A 15,312-nucleotide genomic window follows, 5' to 3' on the forward strand; every position below is an offset into this window, starting at 1 on the left:
GTTGTCCTCATTAAGGGATCTGCCTGTCGTGTATTAAGCAGCGTAGGGCTGGAAGTGTATGGGGTGCAGCAGCGTGGTGGAGCTTTTTCTAATTGTACCTTCCGGAAAACCTACTTTTACTCTTCCCCTTTCGAAACCGTACTGCAGCCCCATGTGCCACAGGGCCACCCAGCTTCATTCCAGAAAAACCTACATCTGTGGGTGCCTCTGTGTCAGTCGGTAATCTTTACTGAATGAAAAATGCTTTTGAATGATTTCTTCTGCTCATTCACCAGAGAGAGAGCATGTCATCATTGATCATATCTCAATTCATTGGCTGCCTGGTGGATCCTGGGGCACTTCAAAATACCCGTGCCTGATCCAGAAGGTCGGCAAATAAACTGAGCCCTTTTTGCATGATGCTCTGTGTTCAGGTAACACGCTCCAGGCTATAAAAATCAATGTTTTACAGGCTCTTGCCTTAGATGTACTAAGTGTGACAAAGGCTCATGGGTTACTGTGTATGTGAATAGTGCCACATTCACCAATTACTTGGTCACTTGACATTAGCCTGCGGGTGTGATTCATTCAGCAAAAGTTCCACAATCATTAGGCATTTTTGTTACTGAACCACATTGGTGCGGGTGGATGGTTGAGGTTGTCCTTACATAGGTGTTACTTAAAGGTGCCGGGGGGTCTTGGAAACTTCCAATCTAAACCTTGTGATTGTTAAAAGTGGAGTGGGTTGTTTTTGCCTGGTGGTTTGTAGTGGGGGCTTATGTTTTTCTGCTGTGAGGTCCAGGGGCCTAGCTAAAAGTGGTGCTGCTGGTGCAGTGTCACCAGGGCCCATGAGTGGGATAGAGCTTGTCTACTCTGTACCAAATACTGGTTTCTAGATGTCACCCACTCAGATTTTGTTTTAAACATAGAGCCTGCCTGTGGCCTACCTCTTTACTTACTATTCAGAGAGGGTAGGTGTGATTGGTGGTAATTGAACAAACGTAAGAAGTGGAATGGAGAAAGGAGAGGATGAATAACAAAAAGGAGAGCAGGAGAGGAAAAAGTGACAGAATAGGAGAATGAAAGAATGATGGGAGGTAAAGGAGAGCAAAAAGGGCAAGGGAGGAGAATGTGGGAAAATAAGTATGCAAGGGAGAGAAGAGAGGACTGGGATAAGAAGTAAGAGAAAGAAGAGAAAAGGAGTCAGGACAAAGAAGAGGATATGGAGGAGATAATGAAAATGAGGTCGAAAATAAGAGTATCAAAGGATAGCAAAAGAGAAGAGAGAAGGGCAGAACGGTGGAATTTGTAAACCTATTAGCCTGCGCAGATCTATTATGTAGCAGGTGTAATGACCCCAGGGTCCAAAGGATTGAGTGGCCCGCTGCAGTCTGCAGTACAATTAGCTCTGTAGTTTAATACTGACCTAATAAGGGAATCAGACCCATTTTCCTTGCTTGCATCAGGGCCCATGACACCCAAGTTATCCCACGGCAAAGGTCTTCTACCTAACTTTGAGCTTTGGTCATGCTGTCGTGTTAGGTCAATAAAGCTTGTGCTCTGCCAAACAACCTAGTTGAATATGTGTCACAGTCTTTCTAGTGCAATATTTTTGGGTTATATTGTTCTAGTTCTAGGCTTTAATGGAAACACACTACACTGGGGACTTGCATCCATGTCTCCTAGTTATTCGACCAAATATGTCTCCCCTAACCTTGCGCTGTTTCTGACATTACAGCTTGTAGAATAGGACACCACGACTTCTTTATCTGAACAGTGTTTTGGCTTTACTTTCGATGTTGATTGGAAAACTCGCTTTCCTGCATATTCACCTTATTTAGCCTAACAACCTGATGGTACATAGATCCTAAATTAATGGCATTTGTTGAGCATTAAAGAGACACTCACGCACTTCCCCAAAAATTCAAATCCAAATAAATTCGGAGTTCAAATTATGATTACATGATCAGTTACATTCTCAGAATGTACCCAACCCACATTCTACCCAGACCAGCTTTGTGAAACTATGTTCAGTACAACCCCCTCCCTGGGAGCATCTGCTGGAGAGAGCTGCTGCCAAAGATAACTGCTGCTGAACGAGTCAGATTGTTAACCCTTTTGAAAGGGGACTTCAGCCGACAACGTTTATTGGGGCTAGTTAGAATGGCACTGCTCTTACACCATCAGTAAATACCCATTTTCTAGCCTCTTCTTCGAGGGGGGCTTTAGAAGCAGCTCACACATTCAAAAAGAAAGCCACATTTGTCTCTACTTAAAAACATTACCAACCAGAAGGTTTGGTCTCGAATGAAAGAGTTCCTGGAAGGACAGAGTGTCGTCAGGAAGACTCTGATGGGAAACGAGTGTAAGAGTAGAACAATCCCAAGAACAGCCTTCAGCTCAGGACAAGGTGTAACCAAGCCCTTTCATCATCTGTACACACTGCTGACCAAATAGCATAAAATAAGCCTTAGTTCAAAAGTTTATATCACCCAGTATGCATTCCAATGTACTTGATATTACTGTTGCTGTTTTGAAAGGTGATAACGAGATCTTGCAACTGCACTAATGTATTTGGATTATCAGATGCCAGCAGCAAGGCTTGTGTTTTTTTTAACCAATAGCTGTCTTTCTTGCCTTACTACTAATCCAGTAGCATTATAATCCTCTACCAAGGGCTATACCAGTTGATAAAGGCTCTGTTCCCAAGTTATGGTTCTGAGCAGCAGGTGAGGACCTATAACGAGAGAGAGAGCCTTTAGCCACTTATATAGTCCTCTGCAGAAGGTCCAAAATGCTCGTCGAGTATTCCACCCACAGAGAACAGGAATATCTAAATTAAACAGGAAGAAGCAAGAAGACAAACATTAGAATGTTGGAACTGACGGTGTAGAACAGCTAGTTTCGATCCTCCACCAGTAGTGTCTTCAATGGAGCTCCTAACATTACAAAGATCTAATATAAACATGCAGCCACAGTGGTTGAATGGCATTTTCATACTCAGTTTCTGTACTCTCCATGCTGCTTTTTCTTTCCTTTCGGCATCGGCCCTAGGGAAAATGGGAGCTTGAAGTTCTGTTTGTCCTTTTCGGCCTCCTCGTCTTCGTCATACCGTTCGTCTTCATCTTCATCCTCATCCTCTTCCTCGCTATGATGAGGGCTAGAATGTAAGGATACTGAAGGAGAGGGAGGAACTGAGGAAGGCCTCGGGAATCGGAACCCCTCAGTCTGTTGGGAAGAGAAATACTCAGGTAAAGAATATGAAAAAAGGAAACAACTTTTTTAGCACATTAAAACACAGTGGCTCCTAATATCCTGGGTACTTTTCCATTTTAGGCCTACCTCAAAAAGGTCTAAGGATATTATCATGTTGTCAATTAAATGTACATACAGTTCTGCACATTCTGATAAGCATCTTTGAGGCTTTAACATCTCTTTTATTGAAAGATGGCCACTCAAATTATACGGAAATGGAGGACAAAATCACATAGCAGGGTTGATTAAATTATCAGGCCTCAAATATAAATATTTTACCAGACCGGGCGGTCTAGTGACTTGAATAAGCCACTCGACCTAACTACAATACTCTTGACCCATAAACTGATCTTAAATTGTGTGATCCTAGCCATATATTTTATTTCACCAAGCCGCCTTTTTTTCATTGTCACATATGAGAGCACCCTCAAATATGGGAGTTAAGGTGTTCTGATGTACAAAAAATACTTGTTAGATTTAAAAGAATAAACTTTTTCCCCATGTATAAAAAGAATCTAGCCTCATAGATCACTAATAGCCTGGTCATCAGGGCGGATGCAGGAATGTTTCTCCGTTCCGGTTTCAAAACTCATGCTTGTCATTACTGTATCACTAAAGCATGATGTGGAAGCACACCACCCTTAAGAGGCAGCCCATTTTCCTTTGAAATGGCCTAAAATGTTCCCATTGAACGGCAGTTTAACCAATAAAACTATATAAAGTACAAATGATAATTTTTGGAAATCAGGTTTCAGCAAATATTTATTATTTGCACAATACAAGGTTAAATGTCCTGATTTGCTTTCATCCTAATAAGATCTTTGATTCCATCACACTTCAGAATTACAAAAAATTTGCTTTCCTAAATGCTGACATATCTTGAAATAATTGTACAGTTCAATTACAAACTATTTGCATGTTGTGTATTAGAAAAAAAGATGACACCCTGCATCTTTTTATTTCACACTCCCTCTACCCCAGCAAGATTGTCACACAGTTCACTTTACAAAATCCCATAACTTTACAGTCTGAGAAAGACTAGTCGACATTCATCTCCAGAATGAAAGACAAGGCAATTTGTAAGAAGACATATGCTGACATTTTACCACTGTCTTTAAATACACAGCAAATGTGACAAGATAAAAACAAGATTTAAAGGCATCTTTAGGGGTTCATTTGCTTTCTGAATGAACAGAACACCTGCCCTTTTACAACTTGAGCTCTCTCACCAGGACGAAATAATAGGCCCTAAAATACTGCACACTGATAAAAACTAACTCCTAAAGGAAGTGGACGAGTAGATTTTTTGAAGTCAGATCAAGTGGCATAAACTGGCAAATGATGTGGCATAATGAGGAATTTTCTGTGGTAGTGTTATTTCACTATTTTGCCATTTATAAACACATTACTAACCTCTGGGTAAACATTCGCCCAATTAGTAGCAGTTGAATACCTAAATACAGCACACAGAAACTGAAAGGTGAAGAATTAACCTTGTAAAAGTGTCTGCCACTGCATCCGTTATAGTGCTTTTTAGTAAAATGTAATCTGTTTGATAAAGAAACAAAACAGTTTTTTTAATCTTCAAATTATGCAGTAGATGATGGATTATGAGCCAAATGCAGTAAACCAATACCTATGTTGAAAACACCATGGCTGCTGTGATGCTAGAACAATTTTTAGAGTGGGATGTTGCCAATTTCTATCACTGAAGTCATAGGAATCATGAACGATCAAAGCATCATACAAAAAAGACAAGTGTAGCAAATGTGCCATACCCATTCCGCAGGACGGTGGTAAGTATGGGTGTAGTATGTAGCTGGTGGTGCATTCTGGGGCACTCACGAAGTAGCGCACTGTCAATGAGGGACAGCACATTTTCAGTTGAAATGGCCACTAACTTTGCATAGATATGCAGTTTTACTGGTAAAAGTATAAAGCGCATGTGTATAAATCATGTTTCAGGGAATGTTTAGCATTTGTGCATCACTAGGAAAAGTATCTTATTTAGTTTTGATCCTATTAAAGTCCTTGTTTACATCACACTTCAGAATTTTTAAAAAGTGCTGCATTTGTGCTTTCCTAATTGCTGATATAATCTGAAATATGCGCATAGTTAATTTCCTAATATTTAAATATTGAGTGTTAGAAAACAACTGACATTCTGCTGCCTTTCCATTCATACTGCGTGGATCCCTGCAGATTGTCACCTGGATTACTTTTACAAAATTCCCTCACTTTGCAGTCATAGAAATAAAAGTACACTCCAGTTTCCAAATAAGCGGCAATTTGTCAGAAGACCTGCCCTGATATTTGGCCTTGTCTTTGAACACACGGCAAATATGAAAAGATATACACAAAATGTACAGCCATCCTTATTACTCATTTTTGCTCAAGGGGGGAATTGTGTTTTAACCCAACTGATCAAGCTCATCGCTCTATCTCTTGAAGAAGGGATAGTACCTAAGGAGTGGAAGCATGCCATTGTAAAACCGTTATTTAAAAAAACTCACCTTGACCCCACGGTCATGGCAAACTATCGCCTGATCTCACTACTGCCAATTTTGGGTAAGATCACAGAGAAGCATGTGAACAGTGCTATTTCACAGTTCCTGGAAGAAAATAGCATTCCACACCAGACCCAGATGGGTTTTAGACCAGAGCATAGTACGGAGTCAGCCCTACTTATGGTCACCGAAAAATGCAAAAGCATTTTAGATCCGGGAAGGTCCGCAGCGGTGGTGTTATTAGATCTAAGCGTGGCCTTCGACAAAGTAGACCATACAATTCTTGTCAACAGGCTAGAAAACATTGGGATTAGAGGCACAGCCAACCAATGGGTGGCGATTGTTCTTGAATTATAGATCCTTTCAATGTATGGAGGCCGGAATCCTGTCAGACACTCTTTCAGCACCTTGGGAAGTGCCTCAGGGATCCTCCCTGAGTCTAACACTTTTTAAAATCTATATGAGCCCATTGGCCCATATAGTACTGGATTTTGGACTCTCCATTGTGTCATATGCTGATGACACCCAATTAGTGGTGTCAATAGCTGACTCTATCAATTCCAACCCCAGGCAGCTAATGCGTGTATGGAAAAAAATAGGTAATTGGATGGCTGATTGTAGTCTCAAGATGAACAGGGATAAAACCGAGCTGATGATCCTGGGCAGTAATTTCAGCCCTGAGGCAGCGATCCCCTTGACAGCAAACTGCGGTCCCCCCCCAACTCAGAAATGTTCTATAAAACATCTGGGCATGTGGCTCAATCAGAATCTCACTATGGAGACGCAAGCCTAAAAACTGGCGGGTAACTGTTTTGGTATACTCCGGATGATCAGGAAAATCCTGAGTCTAATCTGAGAGAATTCAAGAAAGACTGTGGTACAAGCCTTGGTGGTCTCGAGACTCGATTATGGCAATTCACTGTACCTTGGGTCACCTAAATATATCACCAATAGACTACAAGTGGTTAAGAATGCGGCAGCTGGACTGCTTCTCAAAATATCTAGGACCAGTCAGTCAGAGCATCCTTGAGAGAGCTGTACTGGCTCCCTGTGCACACCAGGATCAAATTTAAGTCACTCCGCCTGGCGCACAGAGCCATGTATGGCAGAGGTCCAGCTATGCTATGAACCTTGATCTCCCCTTACTCTCCTCGCCTCTGTCTTAGGTAAGGGTCAAATGTTCTGCTGAGCACTATCAGAATGAAGAGATCAAGGTGGGGCAGTAGATCATTCTCCCATCTTGAGCCCAAACTCTGGAACAGCCTGGAACCAGAGTTGTGACGGAATGGAAACGAACAGTCTTTTAAAAAGAAACTTGGCTGGTTCCTTAACTCTCACTTCAGATAGCTGTTCATGCATGTTATAGCTCTGGGATGCCTGCGGGTAGCCATGCACTCTTTAAATCCTATAAGCATAAACAAACATAAACATTCACCTTCTGAACTACAGCACGATTATTTCTGGGGGCGCTGAGCACGCCCAGAATTCCTATTTTCAGTGCCTATGCATGCCTGTTGTCTTCTGATGAATTAAATAATTTTAATACAACTGTATTTAGCTTTCTTTAGTGTAGGTTAGATTGGAGAAATTAGAATTCCTCCTGCATTATAGGCAGGAGGACCGTAACTTCCAATCTCACCATCAAATTGTCTTTCCTATATTTTGCACTATTGCTACTTACGTCCTCATCTGTTACATGTTATGGATACATTTAATAATTTGTTTTGGCTTTCCTTTGATAATCTTGTACTGCTATACTATGTGTAGAGAAGAGGTTTCACACAAATTCCTTCAAATAACTTTATTGTATCTGTCCTGGTACAAGCACCGGCAGATGCTTCCACGACCATCCGGCTCTTGACCCTGACTTCATTCCATAACAATACATAGTTACATTCTCCCCTTGAAGTCATCCAACCCCACTACATATGCAACATTCCACTCAAAACTAACGACATGACTAACATCACAACACATCTTCCTCTTTTATAATAACAACATTAAATAAAACAGAGTAAGAGTGTATGGTCATCCTGCATAATATGACCCAATATGTTTGCATTAATAAGGAAGTGTAATACTTTACTCACATATGTACTCATTCAACCATGCTGGTTCCCTTACCATTCTACCAAACCTCCAGTCAGTTCTGCTCTCAACTCCACTAGACATTTCTACAAGAGAAATCGCACTCCCATACTAGGGTGCAAAAACGTCTCCTCCTTTTGTGTCCCCCCTTCATCAACCAACCAATCAAATGTTCTCTTTCCTTCTTCGACATTCGGTACACTTCCTTTGTTACAAACATATAAAGAACTCATATGTTGAACCTTCCCATTGCTTAATAAAGCAGCATTGTAACATTTGAAACAACCTTAAGAGGTTTTCAAAATCTGTTGAGCCCACTTCTCAAAACACCAGTCCTCTTGACCTTTATCATATCTCCCACATGCAAATTCGCAGATTTACACCCATGTTTGCCATCATAATATTCCTTGTATACTTGCTTAGCCTTGTTAATCCTTCCTTTTACCATTTCAGGATCCCAAACCACTTTTTATGTTTTAGGTATCCATCAAATACTATTTTTGGAAAATGCCATTCTAACCCTCATTATTACAAAAGGACAATGTCCAGTTGTGGTACATGGCTCTTTGCTGAATGCCCAAATAGTTCAGAACAACTCAATTCCTCACTCCATACCATTGTTTTTAGCCAACTGTATCGTTCCCTTAATCATCCTAATACATTGTTCTACTGCACCATTGCCAGCAGGACAATAGAGTGATGTGGTACAGTGTTTAAAACCATTGTGCTTCAGGAAGTTTTCAAATGCCTCAGCCAAAAATTGCACCTCATTGACAGTTATAACAGATTTGGGAAGTCCTTCTCTTTGGAAAATTCTGGCTAAAATGTTTTAGAATGGTACTCGAGCCAATGTGCTCCACAATTTCAACCTCAGGCCAGGTTTACTGGAGGGGTCAGGGTCAGCTCCCCATAAATGAGTAGGAGTTCATTTGGAATGCTTTTACTGTTGGTGCTTTTCTCTGGTTGCCCTAAGACTGAGGTCCCTGAGCTGAGGAAGGGTGACATTTGAATCGGTGCTGCAGTTCATCTCTTGGGATCCAGGAGAGAGAGTTCCTGGAACCACAGGTATGAAGAGGAAAGTTCAAGATTCACACACAGCTACTAAACAGGATCACAGGGTTAGCATTGCTCTCTTTCTCTATCTCACCCTCACACTACTCTCTCCCTCATCACCCTTCCATGTCTAGCTGCCACCCTACTTTTGTGTTGTATTTTCACCCTAAGTGGGAAGGGTATGCCTAGACATGGGTCCTGTGCTCGCTACGCCACTGGTTTCAAGCTAGCCTGGTTGATGAGGTGTGATTCCCCGAAACAGGTGCCAGGATCCTTGTGTTACAGTCCAGGGAGGACCTAGCCTGGCAGTTCGGGCGGGATTGTTCACATGGTGAATAGGGTCAAGGCTGATTTGTATGTGGCTGGATCCAAACTGGAATTGCGTGGCGAGCAAAATAATAATGGATTAAACCCAGATCTGTGACTGGGTGGGAATGTTTGAAAATGTTTAACATTCCGTCCATCATCTTTTTGGTGTTGCAATTTCACCCTAAGTGGGCACTGACATAGGTCTCATTGCTCGCTACATCGCAGGTTTCAAGCTAGCCTGGTTGATGAGGGGTGATGCTCGAAATCCGGTCTCAGGATCCTTGTTTTCCGGTCCACAGAGGTTCTGGCCTGGCATTTTGGGCAGGACTGTTCCCATGGGGAACAGAGTCAGGGCTGATTTGCATATGGCTGAGTCCAAACTGAAATGGCGTGGTGAGCAAAATACCGATGGATTAAACCCAGATCTGTGATTGGGGGTGAATGTTTGACAATGTTCAATATTCTGTCCATCATCTTTTTGAGTTGCATTTTTACCCTAAGTGGGAGGTTATGGCCATACGGGGGTCCCGTGCTCACTACACCACAGATTTCAAGCTAGACTGGCTGATGATGTTTGTTTTCTGGTCCAGAGAGGACATGGCCAGGCAATTTAGGCTCGACTGCTCCCATAAAGGCTGATTTGCATATGAATGAGTCCAAACTGGAATGTCGTGGTGAGCAAAATATTGATGGATTGAACCCAGATCTGTGACTGGGGGTGAATGTCTGACAATGTTCATCATTCCGTCAATCATCTTCGTGTGTTGCATTATAAAATGGTAGGCAGCCATGGAGGAATGGAAAATAAACAGCAAAAATGATGGCTAATGAGCCACAATGCATATATGAATGTGTTGTGAAGCATGCAAGTGGCCTTCCTGGAATGGTTTTTAATAGTTACAAGATGACTGCCTTGAATGCTTACGCAACATAATGCATGCTTGTGTCAAGACGCATGCACACATATGACAGGCATCTTAAAAAATGTGAAGCTTTCAATCATGACCACAGAGTACACACATGCCCATGCATGCCTTGTGATTCACCAGAACCATTTTGGTTGTTTTACATTACTGTTCTATCATTGACACCTACTTTAGAACTGTGAAGCAAAAATAAAAATACTGGTGCGGAAATGCAGCAACTGAAGTGAGTGGACCTGTAGCACAGCTGTCAGGCACTCAAAAGCAAATGGAAAGCAGGACTGGGAAGTGGGGAGCACTGGGTAACAAAGGGCAAACTAGGGTTGCAGGGGTGAGTAAATAGAGGTGGAGTGTGAATCGGGAGCTTAGGGTCTGGGGTAAAAATATAAAAGTGTATGAGTGGAGCTACTTTTACAATTCTTTCATTCGTGAAATGCTGTGGGCTGATAACAAAGTTGATGGTAAACTCTTAGCCAATGCCTAGAGTCAACAGGTCCACAGTATCCAATACCTGAACTGGGCAGTTCTGTATTTGTATGTTAATGTCTGACAATGTGTGTGAGTTGTGGGGTGTCAAAGACACTCGCCAGACTGTTATATATGTAAGCTATATTTTGTTACACCATCTCTGCAGAGACGCTTTCTTGACCGACAATGGATTTATGAAATGTGTGCACTGTTTTACCTTTCCATTTGAATGCAGTTCTTAGTCCCATTTAAAGACGAATATTCCAAGCAATTTTACCTTTATGAACTTTCACATGAATCTAATGTACTGACAGATATTATTAATTTGTCTTAAAAAGTGCACACACATATTAAAATGTGAACCATTGATTTAATGCTCTAAAGTTGTCCTGACTATGTCCGTTTTCCTTTCTGCATATAATACTGGTTTTCCATTTCCGCTTGCATGGCTTTTTCCTTGCATGTGCGTGCACATAGATTGTTAGTTTGATAATAGGTACAGTGCTGTGATAGCGACGGAGAGAGAGCCTGAGAAGACCTTGATTAGGATCATGGAGAGCCAGAGCATTAACTGAAGAGTCCTATTCAGTACTGTTGCGACACGGCTTGGGTGACCAAGGATGATGATGTTCCTATGTTCAGTGTGGGACATTTTGTAAATCTTGCAGCTTACAGTGTGAGACTGGAAAAGGACATTGGAACCCCTGATGAACACTGGCGTAACGAAAGGTGAGGGGGCCTCCCTGCACGGTACTTAGAGGGGGCCCCTCCAGGCTCAATCAGGAGCTCTCCGGCCACAGTGCGGTGCCGAGGGGGGCCCTTGGAGCTAGAGGCCCCCCCGCACCGCAGGGGCTGCGTGGGCCTGTGTTACACCCCTGCTGATGATGCAAACAGAGGGGTGTTACCTGAGACCTCTATGTTTATTCCCTTTGATTCTTTGCTGAGTGTGGCTTAGGCTAACACTCAAATTCCCCAGACCCAAGAAGACTCTTGACCGAGCTTCTGAGCAGTGGCGGCTGGTGAAGTTTGAGAGTGGTGTGGCTGGGCTAGGCCCAGGCCCTGAGGGGCTGGGTAAGGGGGAGGCCCTACTTTTTTTGCACAGTCAGTCACCATTTTTGGTGCAAATCTCTTTTTCTAAAATGGGATAAAATGATGCATTTTCCAGCACAAATTTTTTAAATAAAGTGAATAAAAAGCAATACCTTTCATAGGCTTTTGTACAAGAATGCTCCAAATACCTTGAAAAATTACTGGCTTAGTAGGCAAGCCTGGCTTCTATCTTTAGCAATGTGTGAAGCAGGCTAGGAATTTTGGGGGAAAGATTGAAGAAGAGAAAGAAGGAAAAACAGCACCAAAGAAAAAGCCTGGACAACAGAAAACTTGCAAGACCAAGCCAAAAAGAAAGTGAGTGTCTGGCAGTAAACCAAAGAGGCATAAGGCAGAACCAAGACAATGGAGCCCTAGCACTCTGGTACCAATGGTTTCCCTCTGAATAAAACCTCATGCCCCAGCACCTTTTGTTTCACATATCAAAGCACTGGTTTATTTAAATTAGGGGTCTCCAACCTTTTCTGTAGTAAGAGCTACTTATATTTAATGAAAACAATCCCAAGTTACTAATACAGTGTTGTGAAAGTGACCACATCAGACGGTTACATTAATGGAAACCATATTCATGGATGAACGCCTCCTCAGCGCCCGACATCGCCATCGCCATCCCGGACGGCTACAAGATCATCCGGAGGGACCGCGTCAACCGGACAGGAGGAGGCATCGCCATCATCCACAGGAACACCATCCGCATCACGACCAACACCGACGACAACCTCGCACCCGCCGAACACCTGCACTTCCAGATCCACGTCAACCCCAAGACCACCCTCAGAGGCACCCTCATCTACAGACCCCCGGGACCACGCACACAATTCATCGAGGACATCGCCGACTTCGTCAGCCCACACGCCCTCCTCTCCGCTGACTACATCCTCCTCGGGGACCTCAACTTCCACCTGGAGAACAACAACGACAGTAACACCACCACCCTGCTGGACAACCACGCCAACCTCGGACTCAAGCAACTGGTGACCACCCCCACCCACTACGCTGGACACACGCTCGACCCGGTCTTCTCTTCCAGCAAGGACATCGCCTTCAGCCACGCCACGGAACTCCAATGGACGGACCACAGCTGCGTCCACTTCAGATACAAAAAGACCACGCTCCACCATCACCATCAACAGGCCCCCCGCAGAAGCTGGAACAAGATCACTGCAGACCAGCTCACTACTTCCCTGAGCAAGAACCCTCCCACCAGCACAACGAACCCCAGCCAAGCAGCCACCAACCTCACGAAATGGATCAGCGACTGCGCAGACGACCTCGCCCCGCTGAAGACCCCGCCGAGCAGACCCGGCAGCAAGAAAGCCCCATGGTTTAACGACGAACTCAAGAGCTCCAAGAAGAACTGCAGAGCACTCGAGAGAACCTGGCGCAGAGACCCAACACCGGACAACATGACTGCCCTCAAGCTCGCCACCGAGAAAACCGCATTCAAGGAACGACTGGACAACAACGCACACAACAGCAAGGAACTCTTCAACATCGTCAAAGAGCTCTCCAACCCCAACGCCGGAAACAACGACATCACCCCTTCGCAAGACCTCTGCAACTCCCTCGCCTCCTACTTCCACAACAAGATCGCGGACATACACAACAGCTTCAGCACTCAACCAACGCATGCCACGATCGAACCACCGCCCCCCACCACCACCCTCCGCGCCTGGACCCCGATCAGCACCGAAGACACCATCGGCACGATGAACTCCATCCACTCCGGATCTCCGACAGACCCCTGCCCTCACCACGTCTTCAACAAGGCCGACGCTGTCATCGCACCCCACCTGCGGGACATCATCAACACCTCCTTCGACATCGCCACCTTCCCGGAGAGCTGGAAGCACGCCGAACTCAGCGCTCTACTCAAGAAACCATCAGCAGACCCTACCGACCTCAAGAACTACCGCCCCATCTCGCTGCTCCCGTTCCCGGCCAAAGTCATCGAGAAGACCGTCAACAAGCAACTGGCCGCCTTCCTCGAGACGAACGGCTCCCTCGACCTCTCGCAGTCTGGCTTCCGGACCAACCACAGCACCGAAACCGCCCTGATCGCAGCTACAGATGACATCCGAGCCCTGCTCGACAACGGAGAAACAGTGGCCCTCATCCTCCTGGACCTCTCCGCGGCCTTCGACACTGTCTGCCACCGTACCCTAGTACAGCGCCTCAGCAACGTCGGAATCCAGGAGAAGGCACTGGAGTGGATCACCTCCTTCCTCGCCGGAAGGACACAGAGAGTCCGCCTCCCCCCGTTCAGATCGGAGGCCACCGAAGTCATCTGCGGCGTTCCTCAAGGATCCTCGCTCAGCCCAACTCTCTTCAACGTCTACATGAGCCCCCTCGCAGCCATCGCACGCCAGCACAACCTGAACATCATCTCCTACGCCGACGACACCCAGCTGATCCTCTCCCTCACTAACGACCCCGCCACCGCCAGAGCCAACCTGCACGAAGGGATAACAGACGTAGCCAAATGGATGTCGAACAGCCGCCTGAAACTGAACTCGGACAAGACGGAAGTCCTCATCCTGGGATCCTCACCCTCCGCCTGGGACGACTCCTGGTGGCCCCCCGCCCTGGGCAGCGCACCCAAACCAACAGACCACGCACGCAACCTGGGCTTCATCCTGGACTCCACCCTCTCCATGACCAGACAAGTCAACGCCGTCTCCTCGTCGTGCTTCAACATCCTGCGAATGCTACGCAAGATCTTCCGATGGATCCCCACGGAGAACAGGAAGACGGTCACCCAGGCCCTCGTCACCAGCCGCCTGGACTACGGTAACTCCCTCTACGCCGGAACCACCGCCAAACTCCAGAAGAGACTCCAGCGGATCCAGAACACCTCAGCACGACTCATCCTGGACATCCCCCGCCGCAGCCACATCTCCGGACACCTGAGAGACCTGCACTGGCTCCCGGTCAACAAGAGAATCACCTTCCGGCTCCTCACCCACGCACACAAAGCCCTACACAACCAAGGACCAGGATACCTCAACAGCCGCCTCAACTTCTACGCTCCCACGCGCCAGCTTCGATCGACCAGCCACGCCCTCGCCGCCGTCCCCCGCATCCGAAGAGCCACCACAGGAGGAAGGTCCTTCTCCTACCTGGCCGCCAAGACTTGGAACTCCCTTCCGACCCACCTCCGCCTGACCCAGGACCACCTCGCCTTCAGGAAGCAGCTCAAGACCTGGCTGTTCGAGCAGTAGCGGACCCCCCCCCAGCGCCTTGAGACCCTCCGGGTGAGTAGTGCGCTATACAAATGCTCTGATTGATTGATTGATTGATGAAATCCCACAGTGTACATCTCAGTTCATCAGACAGGGATGCCAGCAGTATTGTGAAAAAGTGTTTGTCAATGTGGAATGACTCTAGGTTGGTAATATGTAACAGCTCTGGCGCCATGTTAGTAATTTTATTAATACGTTTCCCAAATCCTGCCTGATTTATTACTGTCTGCAATATCCAATATTCTTTAAAAAAAAATTCTGCCATTTTTTCATCCAAGCATCAGCTTATAAATTCTGAAAATACACACATTTAGGTCTCAACTACATTCTTTTAATTTTTGTTATAGCTACATTCATTCAAACAAACAACAGTTTCTAATT

At 45.1% G+C, this 15,312-nt stretch overlaps 1 protein-coding gene across 2 annotated transcripts in view; it reads right to left on the minus strand.

Moving 5' to 3' along the window:
- Positions 1-1,772: 1,772 nt before the first annotated feature.
- The window catches only part of GYS2 (glycogen synthase 2), a 589,778-nt gene continuing 576,238 nt past the window's right edge, over positions 1,773-15,312 (minus strand). For both annotated transcript variants that reach the window (XM_078674071.1, XM_078674070.1), the window contains one exon: positions 1,773-3,207. In XM_078674071.1, coding sequence (XP_078530197.1) covers positions 2,980-3,207 — 228 coding nt within the window. In that variant the 3' untranslated portion in view covers positions 1,773-2,979. The remainder of the gene's footprint in view (positions 3,208-15,312) is intronic.

The sequence above is a fragment of the Lissotriton helveticus genome, chromosome 1_1 (genome assembly GCF_964261635.1).
Source record: "Lissotriton helveticus chromosome 1_1, aLisHel1.1, whole genome shotgun sequence".
Classification (NCBI taxonomy): Eukaryota; Metazoa; Chordata; class Amphibia; order Caudata; family Salamandridae; genus Lissotriton; species Lissotriton helveticus.